Here is a 19,218-nt window from a genome sequence, read left to right on the forward strand (position 1 = left end):
CCCCAAAAAAAAAAAACATGCTGAAGCCCCAGTCAGTCATGAGCTGATTTCTGCTGGAAAATCAGAAAGGCTTTGGCAAAACAGGCACCACCTCAGCACCCAGCTGAGTAAGGCTCTCTCAGCCTTGCTACCCCCAGCAAGTATTTAATTTGTGTGGAAAGGTGAGGAGCTGAGGTGCATTTGACAGATCCATGTGAGGAAGGAGATTTGTGTGGTGTTCCAGCTGGAAACATGAGTCACAGCACATCCCTGCCACGGCTGGGAGATGGGAGCTGCTGGGCTGTCACCAGGTAAGCTGCAGGATGCTGTGAGGTGCTTTATTTTTAGGTCTCATTGCTGAGTGCAAATGATTCTGTGTGTCCAGGCTGCTCAGCTTCACTTGGATCACTTCCTTGGATTCCTGTGTCAGTGGTGGTTTGGGAGAGCTGGTCAGGGGATGGCTGAGCTTCCCTTAGTTCCTGTAGGAAAAGGAGAGGTGCTTCATCAGTGGTTGCTGCTGCTGAAGGCAGGGTGAGGGTGATCAGGGACCTGCACAGGACTGTGTGCTCCCAGGGAGGAGTTGTGGGTGTGGAGAGGGATCAGGGAAGCTCCAGGGAGGAGTTCTGGGTGTGGAGAGGCATAAGGAATGCTCCCAAGGAGGATTTCTGGGTGTGGAGAGGATCAGGGATACTCCTAGAGAGGAGTTCTGGGTGTGGAGAGGATCAGGGATGCTCCAGGGAGGAGATCTGGGTGTGGAAAGGGTGAGCACAAGGCTATATTCACCCAAGGAGGAGTTCTGGGTGTGGAGAGGATCAGGGATGCTCCCAGGGAGAAATTCTGGGCATGGAAAGGGATCAGGGATGCTCCCAGGGAGGAGTTCTGGATGTGGAGAGGGATCAGGGATGCTCCCAGGGAGGAGTTGTGGGAATGGAGAGGATCAGGGATGTTCCCAGGAAGGAGTTCTGGGCATTGAAAGGATCAGGGATGCTCCAGGGAGGAGTTCTGGGCATGGAAAGGGTGAGCAGGGGTGAGGACATGGCTATATTCAGTCAGGGAGGAGTTCTGAACATGGAGAAGGATCAGGGATGTCCCAGGGAGGATTTCTGGGTGTGGAGATGTGCACTAGCACAGTTTTCAGCAACTGTGACTGGAGTTGGTGGGGCTGAGCAGCCTCCTGCACAAAGCCCAGGGATTTTAGGGGAGCCCCAGGCTGTGCTGTGGGGTTTGGAGGGGGTGATCACCTCTGGGAGCGTGTCCCCATCCTGAGGGGCAGGCTTGCTGAGCGAGGGCCTCTTCTCTGCACTGGGATCCAGATCTGAGGGAAAAAATGCACAACCCCCTCACCATGGGTGCTGCAGGGAGCCTGGGCCCAGCTCCTGTCCCAGCTTCTGTCCCAGCTCCTTCCCCAGCTCCTGCCCAAGCTCCAGCCCCAGCTCCTGTCCCAGCTCCTGCCCCAGCTCCTGTCCCACCTCCTGCCCCAGCTCCTGCCCCCAGCTCCTTCCTCAGCTCCTGTCCCATCCTGTCACAGCTCCTGTCCCAGCTCCTGTCCCAGCTCCTGCCCCAGCTCCAGCCCCAGCTCCTGCCCCAGCCCCTGCCCCAGCTCCTGTCCCATTCTGTCCCAGCTCCTGCCCCAGCTCCTGTCCCAGCTCCTGCCCCAGCTCCTGCCCCATCCTGTCCCATCCTGTCCCATCCTGTCCCAGCTCCTGTCCCAGCTCCTGTCCCAGCTTCTGTCCCAGCTCCTGCCCCAGCCCCTGCCCCAGCTCCTGTCCCATTCTGTCCCAGCTCCTGCCCCAGCTCCTGTCCCAGCTCCTGTCCCATCCTGTCCCAGCTCCTGCCCCAGCTCCTGCCCTAGCTCCTGTCCCATCCTGTCCCATCCTGTCCCAGCTCCTGTCCCAGCTCCTGCCCCAGCTCCTGTCCCAGCTCCTGCCCCAGCTCCTGTCCCAGCTCCTGTCCCAGCTGCTGCCCCAGCTCCTGCCCCAGCTCCTGCCCTAGCTCCTGTCCCATCCTGTCCCAGCTCCTGCCCCAGCTCCTGTCCCAGCTCCTGTCCCAGCTCCTGTCCCATCCTGTCACAGCTCCTGTCCCAGCTGCTGCCCCAGCTCCTGTCCCAGCTCCTGTCCCAGCTCCTGCCCCAGCTCCTGTCCCATCCTGTCCCAGCTCCTGTCCCATCCTGTCCCGTCCTGTCCCAGCTCCTGCCCCAGTTCCTGTCCCATCCTGCCCCAGCTCCTGTCCCAGCTCCTGCCCCAGCTCCTGTCCCAGCTCCTGTCCCATCCTGCCCCAGCTCCTGCCCCAGCTCCTTCCTCAGCTCCTGTCCCATCCTGTCCCATCCTGCCCCAGCTCCTGTCCCAGCTCCTGTCCCAGCTTCTGTCCCAGCTCCTGCCCCAGCTTCTGCCCCATCCTGTCCCAGCTCCTGCCCCAGCTCCTGCCCCAGCTCCTGCCCCAGCTCCTGCCCCAGCCCCTGCCCCAGCTCCTGTCCCATCCTGTCCCAGCTCCTGCCCCAGCTCCTGTCCCATCCTGTCCCATCCTGTCCCAGCTCCTGCCCCAGCTCCTGTCCCAGCTCCTGCCCCAGCTCCTGCCCCAGCTCCTGTCCCAGCCCCTGCCCCAGCTCCTGTCCCATCCTGTCCCAGCTCCTGCCCCAGCTCCTGTCCCAGCTCCTGTCCCATCCTGTCCCAGCTCCTGCCCCAGCTCCTGCCCCAGCTCCTGTCCCATCCTGTCCCATCCTGTCCCAGCTCCTGCCCCAGCTCCTGTCCCAGCTCCTGTCCCATCCTGTCACAGCTCCCTTCCCAGCTCCTGTCCCAGCTCCTGTCCCAGCTCCTGCCCCAGCTCTGCCCCAGCTCCTGTCCCATCCTGCCCCAGCTCCTGCCCCAGCTCCTGTCCCAGGTCCTGCCCCATCTCCTGTCCCAGCTCCTGTCCCAGCTCCTGCCCCAGCTCCTGTCCCATCCTGTCCCATCCTGTCCCAGCTCCTGTCCCAGCTCCTGTCCCAGCTCCTGTCCCATCCTGTCACAGCTCCCCTTCCCAGCTCCTGTCCCAGCTCCTGTCCCAGCTCCTGCCCCAGCTCCTGTCCCATCCTGCCCCAGCTCCTGCCCCAGCTCCTGCCCCAGCTCCTGTCCCAGCTCCTGTCCCATCCTGCCCCAGCTCCTGCCCCAGCTCCTGTCCCAGCTCCTGTCCCATCCTGTCCCATCTCCTGCCCCAGGTCCCCTCAGGGGCAGTAATGCCCCATTCTCACCCTTTGGCCCCTCTGCAGGCACAGATTTTTTCCTGGACCGTGGTTCCATCAGCTCCACTCCCTCTGACAGCTTGAAGGTGAGGACAGGCCTTTTACCTGGGGAGGGAAACCATGGAGTGCTCTGCCTCCAACCATCTGTGAGCACAAGGAAGGATTTGAGGTGGCCCTGATGGCAAACAGGGCTGCAAGGTGAGGGTGATGTGTCCCAAAGCTGGGTGGCAGAAATAGGAGATGGGGAGGTGTGCCAGGCTTTGGGCCTCCTGTCCCACTCCATGCTGGTGGCCATTGATGCCTTAAGTTTTAGCTTTATATTTTCCAGATTCTGTGCTGCATTAGAGTGTAACTCTGAACTTCATATGAAATGTTAGCAAGTTGTCCTCACAGCTTAGTCACACAAAACAGAGGGGTCCCTGCCTGCCACCACCCAGCACCTCCACATCCCTCAGAACAAGGGCAGAGCAGGTTTTCTCTGCAATTGCAGGCAATTTCTGTGCTTTTTAAAAGGCAACAAACCAATTTTCCTTTTTTTTTTTTTCCTTCCCCCAGCTGAAAAGCGAGTTTTTATCTAAAGGTTAGAAAAGGGAGACCCTTAGAGAAAGGTCATTGGTGAAAGCGTAAGGTGCAGAAAAGTGTCTCAGGAGGTGCTGTGGGCATCAGCACAGTCACAAACAGCAGCTATTTTGGGTCACACATCTTGTCCCCTACATGCCAGGCAAGCTGAGGGATCTTTTTCTGCCTGGCTCCTGTTACTCATCCCTGTGAGACACAGCAAGGAGTGGTCAAGGCTTGGGGACAGTTGTCCCAGGGACAGTCCCTGTGGGATTAATGCCCATGCTGGAGAGATCACAGCCTTTTCTACATATTCAGAGCAGCTCCCAGTGCAGTCACTCTCTGTGGCTGTGCTGCCTGGGAGGGTCCCAACCCTTGCAGCAGTTTGCACTGACCTAAACACACCATAATTTGTGTTGGAAGGGACCTTTCAAGGCCATCTAGTGCAGCCCCCAACACCTTCCACTAGATCAGGTTGCTCAGAGCCCCATCCAACCTGATCCTGAATATTTCCAGGGACAGGGCTGCCACAGCTTCTATGGGCAGCCTGTGCTGGTGTTTTACCACCCTCTAGTGTAAAAACCAACTTGCTATCTCTAATCTGAATTGATTTAAATGTCACTTTCTCTGCTGTCTGAAGATCCTAGCAAACACTGTCCTTGTCCTGTATAACACAGCCCATAACTCAGGTGTAACACAAGGCTTCTGGCTCATCAGTAGCTCAGAATACATGAGTTTTTTTCTGGGGTTTTTCTGTTTTGGAGCAGGAGCTCAAGCACCTGCCTGGAGGAATCCAAATCCTCGAACTCTGCTGCTTTTTAGCCAGAACTTGACAGTGATAAATGACAGGGAGCAGAACAGCAGCTTGCTGACACCCACTCATCCGTCAAAGCAAGATTAGTATGTGCCTATTTTGGTTTCCCCTTTAATCAAAAATCAATTAGACAATTTACAAATGAATATTCAGCCAAGGAGAAGGCTGTCAGGCAGACTGACAGCACTCAGCATCACTTTGTGTTTTTCAGTTTAGAGTTATTCAGTGCATCTAAACTAAACAAGGGGATGAGGAAGAAAAAACACCTCTTTCCCTGCAGCTGTCACCTCAAATCCTGATGGAGCTTATTCTCCATTCCAGATATTCAAAGCACCCTCCATGGAATGCCAGGGTGCCTGGTGTTTGGCTACACAGTTGTTCTCCCTTTCCTGCTCCCATTTGACTTGCAGCCCAAAAGAATGGGATTTTTTTTTTTTTCTGTTTCAGGGGGTGTGCCTGAGTATTTTTAACTTGGTTATTGCAATAAATAGGAATTATGCAACAGCTCTTTGCTTGGGAAGTCTCTGTGCTCACTTCCCTATTCACCAAGTAAATTTCTAAAATCCCGCTGGACAGTTTTCACTGATTTCGACAGGAAAAAAAAATACTCCATTCCATTTTCCCAGCAGGCCTACACCACATACACCCTCAAAGCTGCATGAAGGAGGGGGTCTTTTCAGGGGAACAGAAAAGATGTCAGGTCTGGGTGTTTCTGCACCAGAAGAACAAACCTGGAGCGTAACGTTCAGCAGGGACAACAGCCACCACTGTCTTGGGATCCAGGATCTCGGGTGCTTTGGAGGGGGTTTTAGCAGGATGTGAGGAGGCTGGGACCTTTCCTTCCTTGTGGTCCATGCCCTGTTTGGGCTCCTGAGAGCTCTTCTCCTCCTTTTTGAGCTGGGATTTCTTGTCCCCCTCGGTGACTCCAAAGCTCTTGTCCTTCTCACGGGTCTTCCGGTAGCTTCTCATCACCTTCCAGATGCAGAACCTGCGTGAGAAACACCTGGGACAGCAAAACTCCAAGGAGACAATTCCAGCCGAGCTCCTGGAGGAGCTCAGGCAGGGGAACAAGTGGCTGGAGATGAAGGGTGGCATCCCCAGAGCCTCCTCCACCTTGGGAGAGAGGGGATGGACAGGTACCTTCTCCAGAAGTACATGAGGATGGGGAAGAGGGTGACCTTGGCGTTGTGGTATATGGCCCGGGTCGGCGGCTTCTTGGAAGAGAAACGACAGATTGCATCCTTGTCTTTCTCAGAGATGTTGACCTGGGCACAGAAGAGACCAAAGCACTTTGCAGCACTCCTGATAGGGCCAGGTTTCTCTCCCTGACCCCACCTCAAAAGTCTCCAAGAAGAGACCCAAATTCCATCCTGGCTGCTTGGCCCAGGTACAATGGCAGGATCCCACCTGGATTTCTGTGGGAAGCTTTGTGCCCTTCAAAGGGGGGATGGCAGAGCTATGGGGAGGAGTTGGGGTGGGTGCAGTGGGGAGGGGATAATGTTGTCAGTGGCCTCTGAAGAGGGAAAGGACTGGATTGGTGGTGTGCAGCACCATCCTGGTGCTTCAGCCCTGGCATTTCTCCAGCAGGTAATGCTGGAGAATCATCCCCATCTCTCCCATCCTTATCCACATGCTTGTTCTCAATTTATCAGGGTCTGGTGGGGGGTTGCTTCCCACCCCTCCCAGCCCATGTGGAAGCCCCAAGCTCCAGAGCACACCCCAAATCCCCCTCAGCAGATTCAGACTCCTGCCTGTCCCTCTTTCTCCACCACTGCAACGAGCAGGCAGCAGCCTCCAGCCTCCCTGGGCAGCTCCAGGGTCTCACCCGCAGCTTGGGGGGGATATCAGAGTCCAGGAAAAGTTTTCTGATCATGTCATGTTTCTTTCTGAGAAAGGCAACTTTCTTTTCTGACCGCACATTGCGGCGTGCCACAGCATCCTTGCAGTCAGCCAGCTTGGAGAACCTGCAAAGGCAAGTGGGGTCCTGCTCTGAGACAAGTGCTGGTAACTGCTAGGCTAGACAGTCATGTTCTGGCTTAATTTGGTATTTGCTTGGCCAGGAAAAAGCAATTCTCAAGGTGTGGAATAGTGACATGGGAGGTATGAAAAGTCACCTCCCTCTTCTTCCACCCTTGTGGTCACAGGATTCAAATGGGGCAGATGATATTCCCCTTGTTTGGGAAAAGAGGAGGACTGAAAGCTGGGGGTTTGCCTGTTGTGGGGATGCTGGCTGCAGGGCTGGTGCCCCTTGGCCATGGATTGGTCTTACAGGTTTGCTGGGAATGTGGACAAAGCCAAGGGAGAAATGCCACCACAAATGGGACATCCAGAATGGTGAGAGCAAAATGTTGGGTAGCTTGGGACTACCAAAACAAAAGGATTTCAAACAGGAACTCTGAGCCAGGGGATGACTGCAGGCTGAAATGGGCTTTGGAGGACTCCATCAGAGATGGGCTCAGGCCAGAGCCAAGGGAGGCTGCCTGGTCCAGCGGGACACATCCCTGCCCATGGCAGGGAACTGGAATGAGATGACTTTGAGGCCAACACAAACCATTCTGGGATTCTGCAGTGGCACCTGAGCAGCTGGGGGAAGAAGATCTTACTTGTCCATCTCCAGGTAGAAGCGGAGGTCATCCACGAGGAAGTTGACGACGATGACCTGTTTGCCCAAGATGCGGCGCTTCGCCAGCGTCACCTTTTCCTGATGGCCTTTGCCCTTGCGGGGAGGCTTCACAGGACTTTGCTTCTGCTTCTCCTTCACGGGCAAGTCTGGGGCAGGGGAAGAGATGCTGTGTCCTGCTGCTCAGTACTGGCTTTTCTCCTTCACATCACCTGTACTGCCCTTACCTGCATGCAATTTGCTGAGGGTCTTTCTACCTCTGTGGACTACACCCTCCCTCTAGTGATCTCCTCCATCCCTCCTCCTCTTTGCCCCCATGGAGTGTTTATGTTCACTGTTTCCATAGGGAATGGCCTGTAGATGCTCTGTCGAGTTGTTTGCCCTGGTTCTGACAGAGCCCACAAGCAGATAATGAGTGAGAATAAAAGGGAAAAAATCTCTTGTTTCTCCCATATACAAAATTCTCTTGATCTAGCCAGAGTTTCTGTGTTTAGTAGATTACTCCTATAACTGTTTTTCCAGCCTCCTCTTAAACCTATGTGCAAACTTTGTGTTTAGGTCAGCTCCCTGTTGCCCAGAAAACAATTTCCTTTTGTTTATTTTTCTGGCCTGTCTCACCTTAGCTCTATTTAGTGTTTCCTGTTTTGGGTTGGAATTTTGTTGGTTGTTTTTTGGGGGTTTTTTTTTGAGGCAGAGATGCAAATTGGCGTATATTGCATTGTTTGAGAAAGATGCAACAGCGTAACAGGGCACTAAATCATGGTGGTGGGAGGTAAGGGACAGGTTTTCTCCATTTCCTTCTCTAGCTAAACCCAGGGGTGTCCTGGGCAGGGAGGAGAAGGGGTAACAGGACACTGGACATACTTTCCCTCTCGTTTCTTCTCTCCTGACGGAGAAACTCCTCAAATTCTGCTCGGCGTTTCTGATTTCTCATCTCCCTGCGGAACTTGCAGAAGCTCCTGACAAGCTCCCGGACAGCATCCCAGGCCCATTCCTGCAGAGACACAGCACAGCTGGCACCAGCCAGGGAGCTGCAGCACTGGGGCTCAGCCCTGCTGTCTCACCCCACCCTGTGAGCTGGAGCAGTGGGATTTGGGACCCAGCCACCATCTTTGTTTTCCAGCATTTCTCAGTTTCTCTGTGTGAATCGAGCCTTTTGAAAGGAGCCTTTCCCTGCTGCCTTCCTGCAGCTCCCCAAGTCTGACCCCCTCACCCCATTTATGTGACATCCCTTGTCTCACAGCACCTCCTCTCTTTCTTGCCTGGCAAATATCCTCAGCCTGCCAGCACACAGGCTCTCTCCTTACCATCCTCTGTGTCTGTGTCTCCAGGCTCCCTCTCCCTTCCTGCACATGCTGACGACGCCTGGACTTGGGCTTTTTGCTCCAGAGCAACAAATCCTCCTGCTGCTGTTTCTGCTTCTGCTGCTGTTTCTGCTTCTGCTGCTGTTTCTGCTTCTGCTTCTCTGTCTGCTTCAGCTTCTTCCTCGGAGGTCCTTCCTCCTCATCCTCCTCCTCAAAACTGCCAGATGGGAGAGCAGGGAGAACATCAAAAGCAGCCAGAGGCATGAGGAGGGCACTGGTTTGATGGAAGGGGGCTCAGGTGGGGAGCAGCTGATAAGGGATAGCCCCAGGGTTGGGGGTCCCACTGGATTTCTGTTCCTGGAGGAGGTTGGACAGTGGTGGAGGGCACGAGATGCCCTCCCCTGGGCTGTCTTCTTGCACATGGTAACCATGGGAATGCCTGTCCTGCTTATCTGCAGTGTTTCCTCCTCCAGTCCAGCAGCCTGCAGGCCCAGAAGTGATTTGGTAGGTTTGGGGTGAGGGTCTGGATGGAATATCAATGTACTGGCTGATGGGTCATAGAAAAATGCATTTATTGCAGTTGCTGTCTATCCCCTTGGAGTGGGATTTTGGGCAAGGTGCATTTGCATAACTGGGCTTAAGAAATCAGTTCAGGTGCTGACCATTGCTTTTCCATTTGCTTTATATCCCAGTGTGAAGCTGCAAGGACTTGTGGCTAGAGTATTCCCAAAAGGTGAGACACAAGTCCAGAGACTTAAGTATGGCTACAGTGTGATTTTAAGTGATTTTTCTGGGAATCTGAGTGTTGTCCAGGTGACATCACAGGGTTTGATTGAGGATGAAGTGCACCAAACATGCACAAGGTGTGAATAGTAAAACTGAACTGGGGATGGGGAGTGTTAATATTTCTCCTTTCCCTGGTAATTCTGCAGTTTAGACCCACAGGCCACCTATGCCTACAACTGAGGAGACCAAATGACCCAACAGGGAGCAGTGGCACTACAGGGGAGCACTGGGGAAAATCTGAAAGGGTGGAAGGAGCAAAGCTCTGTGCTGCCAGGTGCCAGACCTGCGTTTCCTAGATGCCTTCTTCCTTGCAGCAGCAGCAACATTCTCTCTAGCAATCCTCTCAGATGCAACAGCTGTGGGGACAGGAACAGGGCTGGCCTCTTCCTCAGGTGACAGCCAGAGCCTGCACACAGCTGGACCCTGGAGCCTCCCCGTGGTGTCTCTGGCTCAGGAGACACTGTGGGAGCTCTTCACCTCTCGTGGTTTGACTCCTCAGCATCTGCTCCAGAGAAATCCCCCACTCCCACCCTCTCTGGCTGGATTAGTGCCCCAGAGCACAGCCTTTCCTTCTGGAGAAGTTCCCCCAGACAATGCCATGCCTGCAGGGAAGTCTCCTGCTCACCCAGTCCCTGCAGCATCCCCAGGGGTGAACCCTAGATTTTTGGGAGCCCACCCTGCCTCTTGCCTGCCCAGCCTGGACTCACCGAGTGCTGCATTCATGAGCTGCAGGAGCTCCTCTTGCTTGCTTGGGCTACCCACAGCCAGCTCACCTGCCATTATCCTTTGCAATTCTGCATCAGAGAGAGGAGAGGGGACAGATCCCATGTGCATCGCCTCTGGTTATGACAGCCCTTCAGCACTGCCTCTGAGGGCTGGGTTGTGTTACCTTCCCTGCCCCCCTGTGTGTCCACCACCTGTTTGGTGCCAGTGGTCACCACCAGAGCATAAAACATGCTTTACTGGCTCAGCCAAGGTGAATTGAGAGCCTCCTCTTACCAGCACTGCCCAGGAGCAGTTCCATCCCTGCCTGGATGGAACCCCCTTTCTGGAGGTCCCGAGCAGCAAGCAATTGCCAGAGCTTGGAGGAGACCCCCTCCAAGCTCCTGGTGCCATGCAAGACCTGGCTCAGCTTCAGGGACTGGTTCATCCTCTGGAACAGGTGGAAATATTGTCCACTGCCAGCAGCACGACTCAGCATCTCCAGCATGGGGACATCTATCCCTGGAGCCTGCAGAGAGAGGGCAGGGTGGAGGCACAGAGCACCTTCCCTACCTCCAGCACTGTGCCCACCTGTTTTACTGTGCCTCAGACTACAGACTGCCCACTTCAGATCTCTGCTTGAGCTTTGAGCAGTCTGGAAGGAATCTATGTGAGCACAAAGCTCAGCTCAGCTGAGTGGGATGCACTGGGCACAGGCAGCCAGTGGAAGACAAGACATGGCCTTGCAGCTTTCCTGAAGAGTTCAGCATCCCCCCAGGAGGGCTGGAAACAGCCCTGAAGGTGTCCCCAGCAGCCTGGTGCTGTTTTGTTGGCTGCTGTTACTGGGGCTGGCTCCAGTGGGGTGCCCTGGCAGTGCCTCCCTCATTCCCACCAAAACCCTCCTGCAGGTTTTGCCTCTCCCCACACACAGACAGTTTGCATAGCTCACCAAGCAGCAGAGGTAGAGTGGCCAGGTTCTGGCTGAGAGCTGAGAGCAGGCACCAAAAATAACCCTGCTAGGTCCCAGCAGATCCCCTGACAGCAGAGCAGGAGAGCCAGGAGGAGTTTGGCTCAGGGGATGGTGCCCAGAGAGAGCTCAGCCCCGACGCCTGCTGAAGTGATAATTGCACTCCCAGACCAGCCCTGGCCTCAGAGGGGAGATTTCCTTGACAAGAGATGCTAAAAAACCTGGGCAGCTAATTAACTTCCAACCAAGAGCAGTTAATGAGTCAGGGCTGGGAGCTGCCACTTGACTTTCCAAAATGCTCTCACTGGCTGAGACTCTGGGAGCCAGGTCTCTGAGGATTCCAAGCCCTGACAGCCTCTCCTCAGCATTTCCAGGATCAGCTGCTGATTTTATATTTTGTTTTAGGGGAAACAGTTGGTTTGTAGAGCTCCATCTGCAGTGAGAAAAATTGCCTGCATGGGTTGTGCAGGTACCAGTGCAGGTGGGATGTTCTGTCTGCATACACCCTGGGTGTAATGGGTAGGTATTATGGGATTTCTGATGCCAGGAGGAATAATGATCTGGGAAGAGTGGTTGTGTGACTTTGACTTCTTGTATCATCCTTTTTGGTGGAAAAAAAAATGTGGAAAACTTGAGGGTGGTTGAGTCATAGGCTAAAAGGCTGCATGGCCTCTTCCCCCTGTACTGGCCAGGCACTGGGGCTGGAGCAGGGTCATCCCATGTGTGTCATGCACATGAGCCACATTAATAGCAGCAATAATTACACATTAATAGTGTAGGCAAGGAAAAAAAGCCAAGGCAGATCAATTCCCACAAGTGCTGGGCTTATCCTAAAAGGCTGCAATTACATTTCTCCCTGCTTTTAGGCAGGGTCACAGTTTGTCTCAGGGAAGATCTTGCAGATTGGGACTGTAGTGCTGCCAACTTAATGGGAGGCTGTGCTGGAAGAGCTAAGGATCATTGCTCCAGGCAGCTGGAACAGGGCAGGATCTGCTGTGTCACCCTGTGAGAGCACTGGCTGGGGATGTTGTGGGATGCCAGACCACTGCAGCTATTGCTGGGCTTTTCCTCCTTCCTTCTATCTCTCTCTCCAACTTTTCACATCCCCACTGGAGTCTGCATACTCTCTCCTCACCATGAACTGGAGGAACATCCTGTCGTCGTCAGCCAGGAATTCCTCATAGAGGCTGCAGAGCACCTGAGGAGGAGCAGAGGGGAATTGTCCTCAGGCAGGGTCACAGTGCTGGTGCCATCACAACTTGCTGACATGCCCAGGACACACCTGCACATCCAGCTTGGTCCATTGGGCTGCCCAGAAGGGCTGGGGTTTTAAATGGGTTTTACTGGGGTTGTGCTGGAGCCAGAGATGGATGCAAAAGGATGGCCAGTGCCCTGTGATTCCCAGCCCTTGGAATGTGCATATAGCCAGGCTCACCAGAGATATTCAGTGACTGCTCAGCCCTGCTCTGCTGCCCAGCAAACCAGTGAGGATGCTCCTCTCCACTAGCCTGGGGCATCTCAGTCACTGGTCCAGTGCAAGTTTTTCCCTTCCTAATCTCTTTTCCTCTTAATTTTCCAAATTCTTCACTTTCTAAACATTCCCACAGCCCTCACACCACCACAGGGGTGCCAATGCCAGCTGTACCTCCCAGCCTGACCGCTGCCAGCACCTCTGTGTACCTTGCAAATCTCCATCTGGGCTCTGAATATCCAGGGGAGAATTCTCCACATGTCAGATGGTTCCACAAACTCACGAGAGTCCTGGTCTCCAAGGGAAGCTTCTCAATGCTGCCCTCCTCCAGGTAGGTCTTGCAGATCTTTTCCCCAATCAAATGGCGCAGGAAGAAGCTGTTTTCTCTGTTGGAGTCCAGCACCACAGGCAGATACTCCTCCAGGTCATGCCACAGGTCCAGGAGATGAGTCTCCATGGGCCGGTTCCGGCGCTGCAGGAATTCTCTGAAGGGTCGTCCCGCACAGGAGTCGGCACACAGCGCCCAGGGAAGGAAATCCAGGGTCTGGACTGGCTTTTTCAGGGATGGCAGCCAGGCAAGGGATGCAGAGGGAAGCAGGTCAGAGAGGATTTTCTCCTTAGAGAGGTTTTCTAGATCCTGCTCTGCAGGTCTCCCAGGAAATGTTATTCCTCCTCTGCCTCCAAGGGCAGTATTTGCAGGATGCTCTGACTGCTGGGGAATCGATCCCAAAGCATCCTTATCCATACACAATTCCTCCATGCTCCCAGCTGGCCCTGGCTGCTTCTCTGTTTTCACCTGAAAAGTGGCCATTTTTAGTTCTTGGGTGTTTCTGTCCTCTTTGACCAGAGCCCAGACCTCTGCTTTGGCCCTCCAGCTGCAGTAGGGCCCTGACACACCCTGGCTCCTTTGGATGTGCATCGTGGGGAGGGGCTCTGAAAGGCCTGGGGGCTCCTGTGAGCCAGCCCATGATAAACGTTCTTGATATTCCTGGAGCAAAGGCTGGCACGATTCCTCTTCCTCCACTCCCATCTTGCAGTGCACGAAGAATTTAGGGAGCCAGTAACTCTGAATGATAAAAAGGGCCTGCTCCTGCATCTTGCTCAGGATGTCCCTCCTGGTGCTGATGGACTGGATGTGCCTGGCTTTCGGCAGAGATCCTGAGATGGATGCAGGGAATTAGGGCAGGAAGATGGCTCTGTGCAGGCTGTTCCCCAGACAAACCAAGCAGGTGATGGCATCCCATCCTTCTGGGAGCATCCTGGAATGACCCCCTCTCTGGAAGGGCGCTGCTCATCCCCAGCTCCCATTCCTTACCAGTGATGGTGGTGCAGAGGGTGACCACGCTGGAGCCTTCACGCAGGTGAGTGGCTCTCAGCCTGTGGACCAGGGACAAGAACAGGTCCCTCTGACTCCCATCTGACTCGTCCAGACCCAGGAGCCTTTCAGTGATGAGCCAGAAGTCAATCAGCTCTTCCCCTATGGATCAGACAAGGGATGGGAGTTGGGAGGAGCCCCTGGAAACCCCAAGGATGGATGAAGCAGAGGAAAGATCACCAGCATGAACTGAGGGAACAGAGCAGAGAAAAGCCACAGCAATGCATCTCCCTCCCAGCTCTGCTGCTGGCTCACCTTCCAAAGCTTTCTCTGGGATCTCACCCATGCCCCCAGCTCTGTCCTGCAGGCAGGTGGCCTGGCTGGGAGGGGGCTGTGGAGCATCCCATGCCCACCTGCTGTTCCTCGGATGAAGGCACAGAAGTGCCGCATGCCGTGGCTCCCACTGATGCACCTCTCCAGCAGCCACTGGTCAGCGCTCTGCCAGTTCAGGAGCTCTGCTGTGGGACACATGGCATCAGGGGCTGCCTGCCAGATCCCAAGGAAAGCCTCCACCTCCCACCCTGAAAGAGGCTGGTGGAGGGAGAGCAGCAAATCCCTCCGAACTGGGGGTTTGGGACAGGCTGTGGGATGCACACGTGGTGTTTGCAAGGATAACTGGCTCCTGTCAGGGACAGCCTGTCCAGATGATGTTCCTCTGTTCCTGGCAAATCTCCATCTTTTCTTGCCCGAGTTTGGGGCTCGCCCTCTACTTCCTCCAGCTTTGAGTTTCAACCCGACTGGAGAAGCAGCAGCAATATACTGAGGAAAATCCTTGGCGAATTGCTTATTTTTCTGAAATGAGGATGTGCATTTCTGCTGCCACAGCTTTTTTTCCAGTGGCAGCTGACACGCAGGCTGAGGAAGTACCTGGCAGGGCTGGGAAAGCTAATTTTAGGGGCACAGTGAGCACAATCCAGATTTGCTGCCAGTAAGAGAGACCACAGCCTGTTTTCCACGGCAGCAAACCCAAACCATCAGCACCTCGGTTTCGGTGCCCCGGGATGCTCTCTAGTTCTGCCCCACCTCGCTAAACCCCGCTAGGCAAGGTACTTAGCGAGCCTGTATTAGCAGCGCGGTGGAGTAAATCCCTGCACATCCCATCGGGACCGGCTGCATCCCTAAAAATGGGATGTGCAACGCCTTCTTAGCCCGGAGCAGAGGCACGACCCACTGGGCAGGCACCAGGCAGCGACAGCCCCGGGGAGATAGGAAGCCCAGGCGCGGAGGAGAAGCCGATCCGGTTTCCTCCGTGCCGCGATGACTCACCTGCTTCCCCCGAGCGAATGAAACCCAGCAGCTTCTGGCAGAGGACGAGGTGGAGGCACAGGCTGGATTTGCAGAAGTGAGGCAGCCGGTGCTTTTCCAACCAAGCCAGTAAAGCCGCGGGGCTGGGATCCTGCGGTGCCCGAGGAGAGGATTAGCGGCGAGCAAGGAGCGGGCTGCTGCCTGGCCATTAGGGTGAGTAACAGGTCCCTGCTCCAGAGGAAGGAGGTGGGGAGGGCGCCCTGTTGCTTTATGGCGATGAAAGCCACCCCGGTGCTGAGGCATAAGGGGTTTCACTCAAGTCGCAGCCCCAAAAGCTCTGCCTGCGAACGGGGAAGCTGCACGCTGCTGCAGGGCTGCCTTCCCCTGCCTCTCCTCCAGAGCCCAGGCACGGCAGCTTCCCGAGAGCTTCCAGAGGATCTTTTTTGCTTCGGGATCCGAGCGCTGCAAGAGGCGCTGGAGGCTGCGGGGAGGATGGGCTGAGCCAGCCTGGCGAGCAACAGGGCTTGGCTGCTGTTGGATTCGGGAGGAATCCGGGACAAGGGGCTGATGTCTGTGCCCTTCTCTGCCACCACACATGCTCTCCCTCCGTGTTTATAGATAGACCCCATAAACTGCAGCAGGACTTTAAATGGCTTGTGCTCCGCCCAGGGCATAAAAGCGAAGTGACGCCTGGGTTTGAAATGATCGCCCAGCTGCACCAACAGGAGAGCCAGAGAGGGGCCTTGGCAGTGAGAAACCGGCTCCTTCCCTCCCCTGCCCTGTGCCCTTCCTCCCTCTCCCTCCCTTCTAACAAGGGGCACATTCTCACCAGGAATCTCGGCAGCTCTGGCGACAGGTACCACCGGCCCATGCCACTGATGTAAAGGGGTGTCTGGCCAAAAACCTGATCAAAACAGAAAGGGAGAGCTAAAAGAGAGGGGAGGGGGGTGGCAGAGGAGCCCAGAGTCCAGCTATTCTTGTTAGTTCCCACTACATAGAAGGGTACTGAATTCCCTTTTAGACCTCTATCTCCAAGTTGAGATCCAAAGTTTCCCTCATTTTCCAACCTGAATGTGGTGTACTCCCAGTTTTCCTGGGGCCTCTAATGCCACAGAAAGTTCACCTGAGGAGAGCTCTGAAAGGCCCCAGGTTTTATGGTGCAGAGTGGACTTACAGGAAGGTTCAGAAAGGTGTTGAAGAAGTCAGCAAACACATGATCTTGCAGCAGAAGCCCCATGTCTGTGGAGCCTATGGATGCTACAGGGGGAGAAGAGAAAGTTACCTGGGCTTTGTGTTACCAGCTGTGACATCAATGTGAGCCAAAGCAATTTTTTTGGGAAATCAGCTTTAGAGGATGCATGGTACAAGCTTGTCCTGTGCACATGTGGGAGGATTTGGAGCTGGGTCAATCTGTGAAATGTGTTTTGGGCTGGGTGGCACAGGCTGTTTGGAAAGCACCAGGCTGAGAAGCATGCAGGAGCTGGGAAGTTTGAATGGCAGCCTCCCAAACAGCCAGGGTACATAGTTCATAGAGGCTGGGCACAAGTGTGGTGGCACACATAGGGCATGAGAAAGGATGTGCTGTGGCTGCAGGGCATGAGCTGCACTCCTCTGCCTTACCCAGACACTGGGCATAACACAGCTCATCCACCCAAGACTCAGTGCAAGTGTCAGGGCTCAACACCTCCCACTATCCTGTGAAGTTTTATTCATGTCTGAAAGATCTGGATGCAAGAAGGTGGGCTGGCACCAGCCTGCTGCTGGGTGGATACCCTTGGAAATGCCCTCTTCCACAAAGGCACAGCTGTGCTACAGGGAGGACTCATCTTTCAAAGCTTGATACTCCTTTTTTCCTCCCCTTTTTCCACCTTTTGGGGTGTGTTTAGAGGGGCTGAAGCGCCCAGCAAAGGGTAACTCACCAGCAGTCATCATGATGGTGCGGTGTTCTGGTGCTGTGTTCCAAAGTGCCACCCTGATTGTGACTCACGTGTTTTGGTGACCCCTGGGGGGCTGCAGGGCACTACAGGGCTCTCAGCAGCTCCCTCCAGGCCTGCTTAGCCTGCAGAGGAGAATCTGATCAGTGTCTGTATGTGCTTGAAGAGGAGAAGCCCAGAGGGTGGAAGCCAGGCTCTTCTCGGTGGAGCTGAGCAATGGGATGAGCAGAAATTGGAACAGAGGAATTCCCAGCTGAATGTGAGGAAAAACTTCTTTACTGTGATGGTGACTGAGCACTGGAACAGGTTGCCCTGAGAGGTTGTGGAGCCTCTCTTACTGGAGATAGAACCATCTGGGCACAATCCTCAGTACTGAGCTCAGGGGACCTTGCTTGAGCTGAGATGTTGGACCAGGTGGTCCCTTCTGACTTTACCCATCTTGTGATTCTGTGAAAGTCACTTTTAAAATCACCAGCCCTGCAGACATGCTTGGGCAATCCTGAAATGAAACCTTTCCCCTCTCCCTGCTGGGGCAAACTTCTTGCCTTCAGAGCAGGTTCCTGGTGGCACCTCAGGGCTGAGCGTGGTCACTGTCAGTCCATCTGCTCAGCCTGGGATGGGAATTTCACAGGAGACCCCACTGTGTCTGCCCCAAACAGACCAAGCCCACTGATTTCTTATCATCCATCTTTCTTCATCAGGTCCAGGGCTGAGACCCTCCAGTTGCAAGAGGAGAAGGAGATAGAGGAGAAAAAGAAGGAACTCGTCCTGCAGCAGGAGTGACCCGCGTTCCCTGGCAGGAGGAGGGATCTGCTCCCCAGGTGGGTGTTTGATCCTGCTCTTTGTAATGCCGTGGTGCCAGACCTGCCAGCAAGGGGCAGGACAGTGTCCCACAGTGTCCCCAGGAGCGGGGCCGCCTCACCAGGTGGCGCTGTCAAATCAGGAATGCGGAGCTGTTCCCAGCAGGGCTCTGCATCTCAGCGAGCGGCTTGTGACAGCGCCAGTGACACTGGGACAGCTCCGAACTGACAGTGGGGCTGGTGCCCCAGGGGGACAGCGCTGGCCGACCGGCACAGCCTCTCGGGGGTGTGCACTCACCTTCCCTCGGCCACAGCCAGCCAAACCGATGTGGGGAAGGGGCAGCTGTGAGCCACAGAACACCTGCACATCCAGCGGTGCCAGGCAGAGCTGGGGGAAGGAGTTATGGAAAACCCTGGGGAGGAGTAGCTCCAGTCATAGAGATTTATGCTGCTCAGCCCAAGAGATGGGAGGGGGGGTTGGGAATGAACTGGAGTGGTGGCTGTCTCACACCTAAAAGACTCAAAAGTCCTCAGAGAAAGGTCAGAACTTAAAAAAAACCCCCACATTTTCCAGCTGGCAACTGAGCAGATACCCAGTAGGGTGCTCAGAGGTTGGTGTGGCTCCTTGGATGCTCATTCAGCTGTGGATGCCCATTCAGCTCAGAGGTTGGGGTGGCTCCTTGGATGCTCACTCAGTGGGACTGTGATGGGTTTTGCCAGGAACAAACTAAGGTTGGGAGCAGGAATTGGCCAATATGGTCACTGTGGGAGGGCGCAGGGCCATTTCCATGGATTTTCTCCCCAGGAGATCTGGCAGGATGGAGCTCTCCTCAGCCCAGCTGCAGCTTCCCAGGTTTTCCCAGGGCACATTGTCTCCTCCTCACAAGAGGAGCTCACGTGAGCTGGGTGGCTATTCAGGAAAAACCAAAAAAGGTTTGAAAAAAAAGAGGTGGACACGTGAGCACAGCCCAGATTTAGAAGGAAGCTCAGAGTGGCTGGACTCCATAAAAAGATAAGGGCAGGGTTGCAACATCAAACACGTCAGGAGGGCTCTGCTCCCCCTCTGCCCCAGCCTGAATCACCCAGGTCCCCTGTCCCTGGCAGCCCTCGCTTGGCAGCCCTGAGGTGACGAGTGGCAGAGCCTCACGTTCCCAGAGGGGATGGGGCTGGGATTTTTCTCCTTGCCCAACATCAGCTGGCACTCCTCCCCACGGTGCCAAAGTCCAAGGCTGCCCAAACACGTCATTCTCACTGCCTGTGGTCACTGGCCACTCACAGCCTGCCCCAGCAGCCCAGCCTGTCCCTTTTGGTGCCATCAGGAGGATGGGGGGTGTTTCCCACACACCCCGAACATTTCAGCATTGCTTCTGGCTCTGGGGGATGGTCTGGAGATCCAGAAATCTGGGAAACTCCATCCTGAGTGCACAAATCTGTTCTCCCTTCTAGCAC

The 19,218-nt window shown here is 55.0% G+C and overlaps 2 protein-coding genes across 2 annotated transcripts in view; one reads left to right on the top strand and one right to left on the bottom strand.

The window, feature by feature from the left end:
- Positions 1–16,327, bottom strand: RGSL1 (regulator of G protein signaling like 1). The gene is given in 20 exon segments (XM_079313410.1): positions 1–458; positions 1,221–1,294; positions 3,203–3,298; positions 5,297–5,553; positions 5,706–5,830; positions 6,391–6,529; positions 7,169–7,320; positions 8,039–8,179; positions 8,493–8,706; positions 9,559–9,631; positions 9,983–10,069; positions 10,275–10,506; positions 12,080–12,142; positions 12,625–12,662; positions 12,665–13,573; positions 13,731–13,892; positions 14,144–14,248; positions 15,057–15,186; positions 15,865–15,939; positions 16,210–16,327. Coding segments are annotated over 20 exon segments (3,270 nt in total). The 5' UTR covers positions 16,273–16,327; the 3' UTR covers positions 1–323.
- Positions 14,522–19,218, top strand: part of GLUL (glutamate-ammonia ligase) — a 16,277-nt gene continuing 11,580 nt past the window's right edge. The window contains exons 1-2 of the mRNA XM_079313400.1: positions 14,522–15,248; positions 17,671–17,790. The gene's annotated coding sequence lies outside the window, so the exon portion shown is untranslated. The remainder of the gene's footprint in view (positions 15,249–17,670; positions 17,791–19,218) is intronic.

The sequence above is a fragment of the Erithacus rubecula genome, assembly GCF_903797595.1.
Source record: "Erithacus rubecula genome assembly, chromosome: 10".
Classification (NCBI taxonomy): Eukaryota; Metazoa; Chordata; class Aves; order Passeriformes; family Muscicapidae; genus Erithacus; species Erithacus rubecula.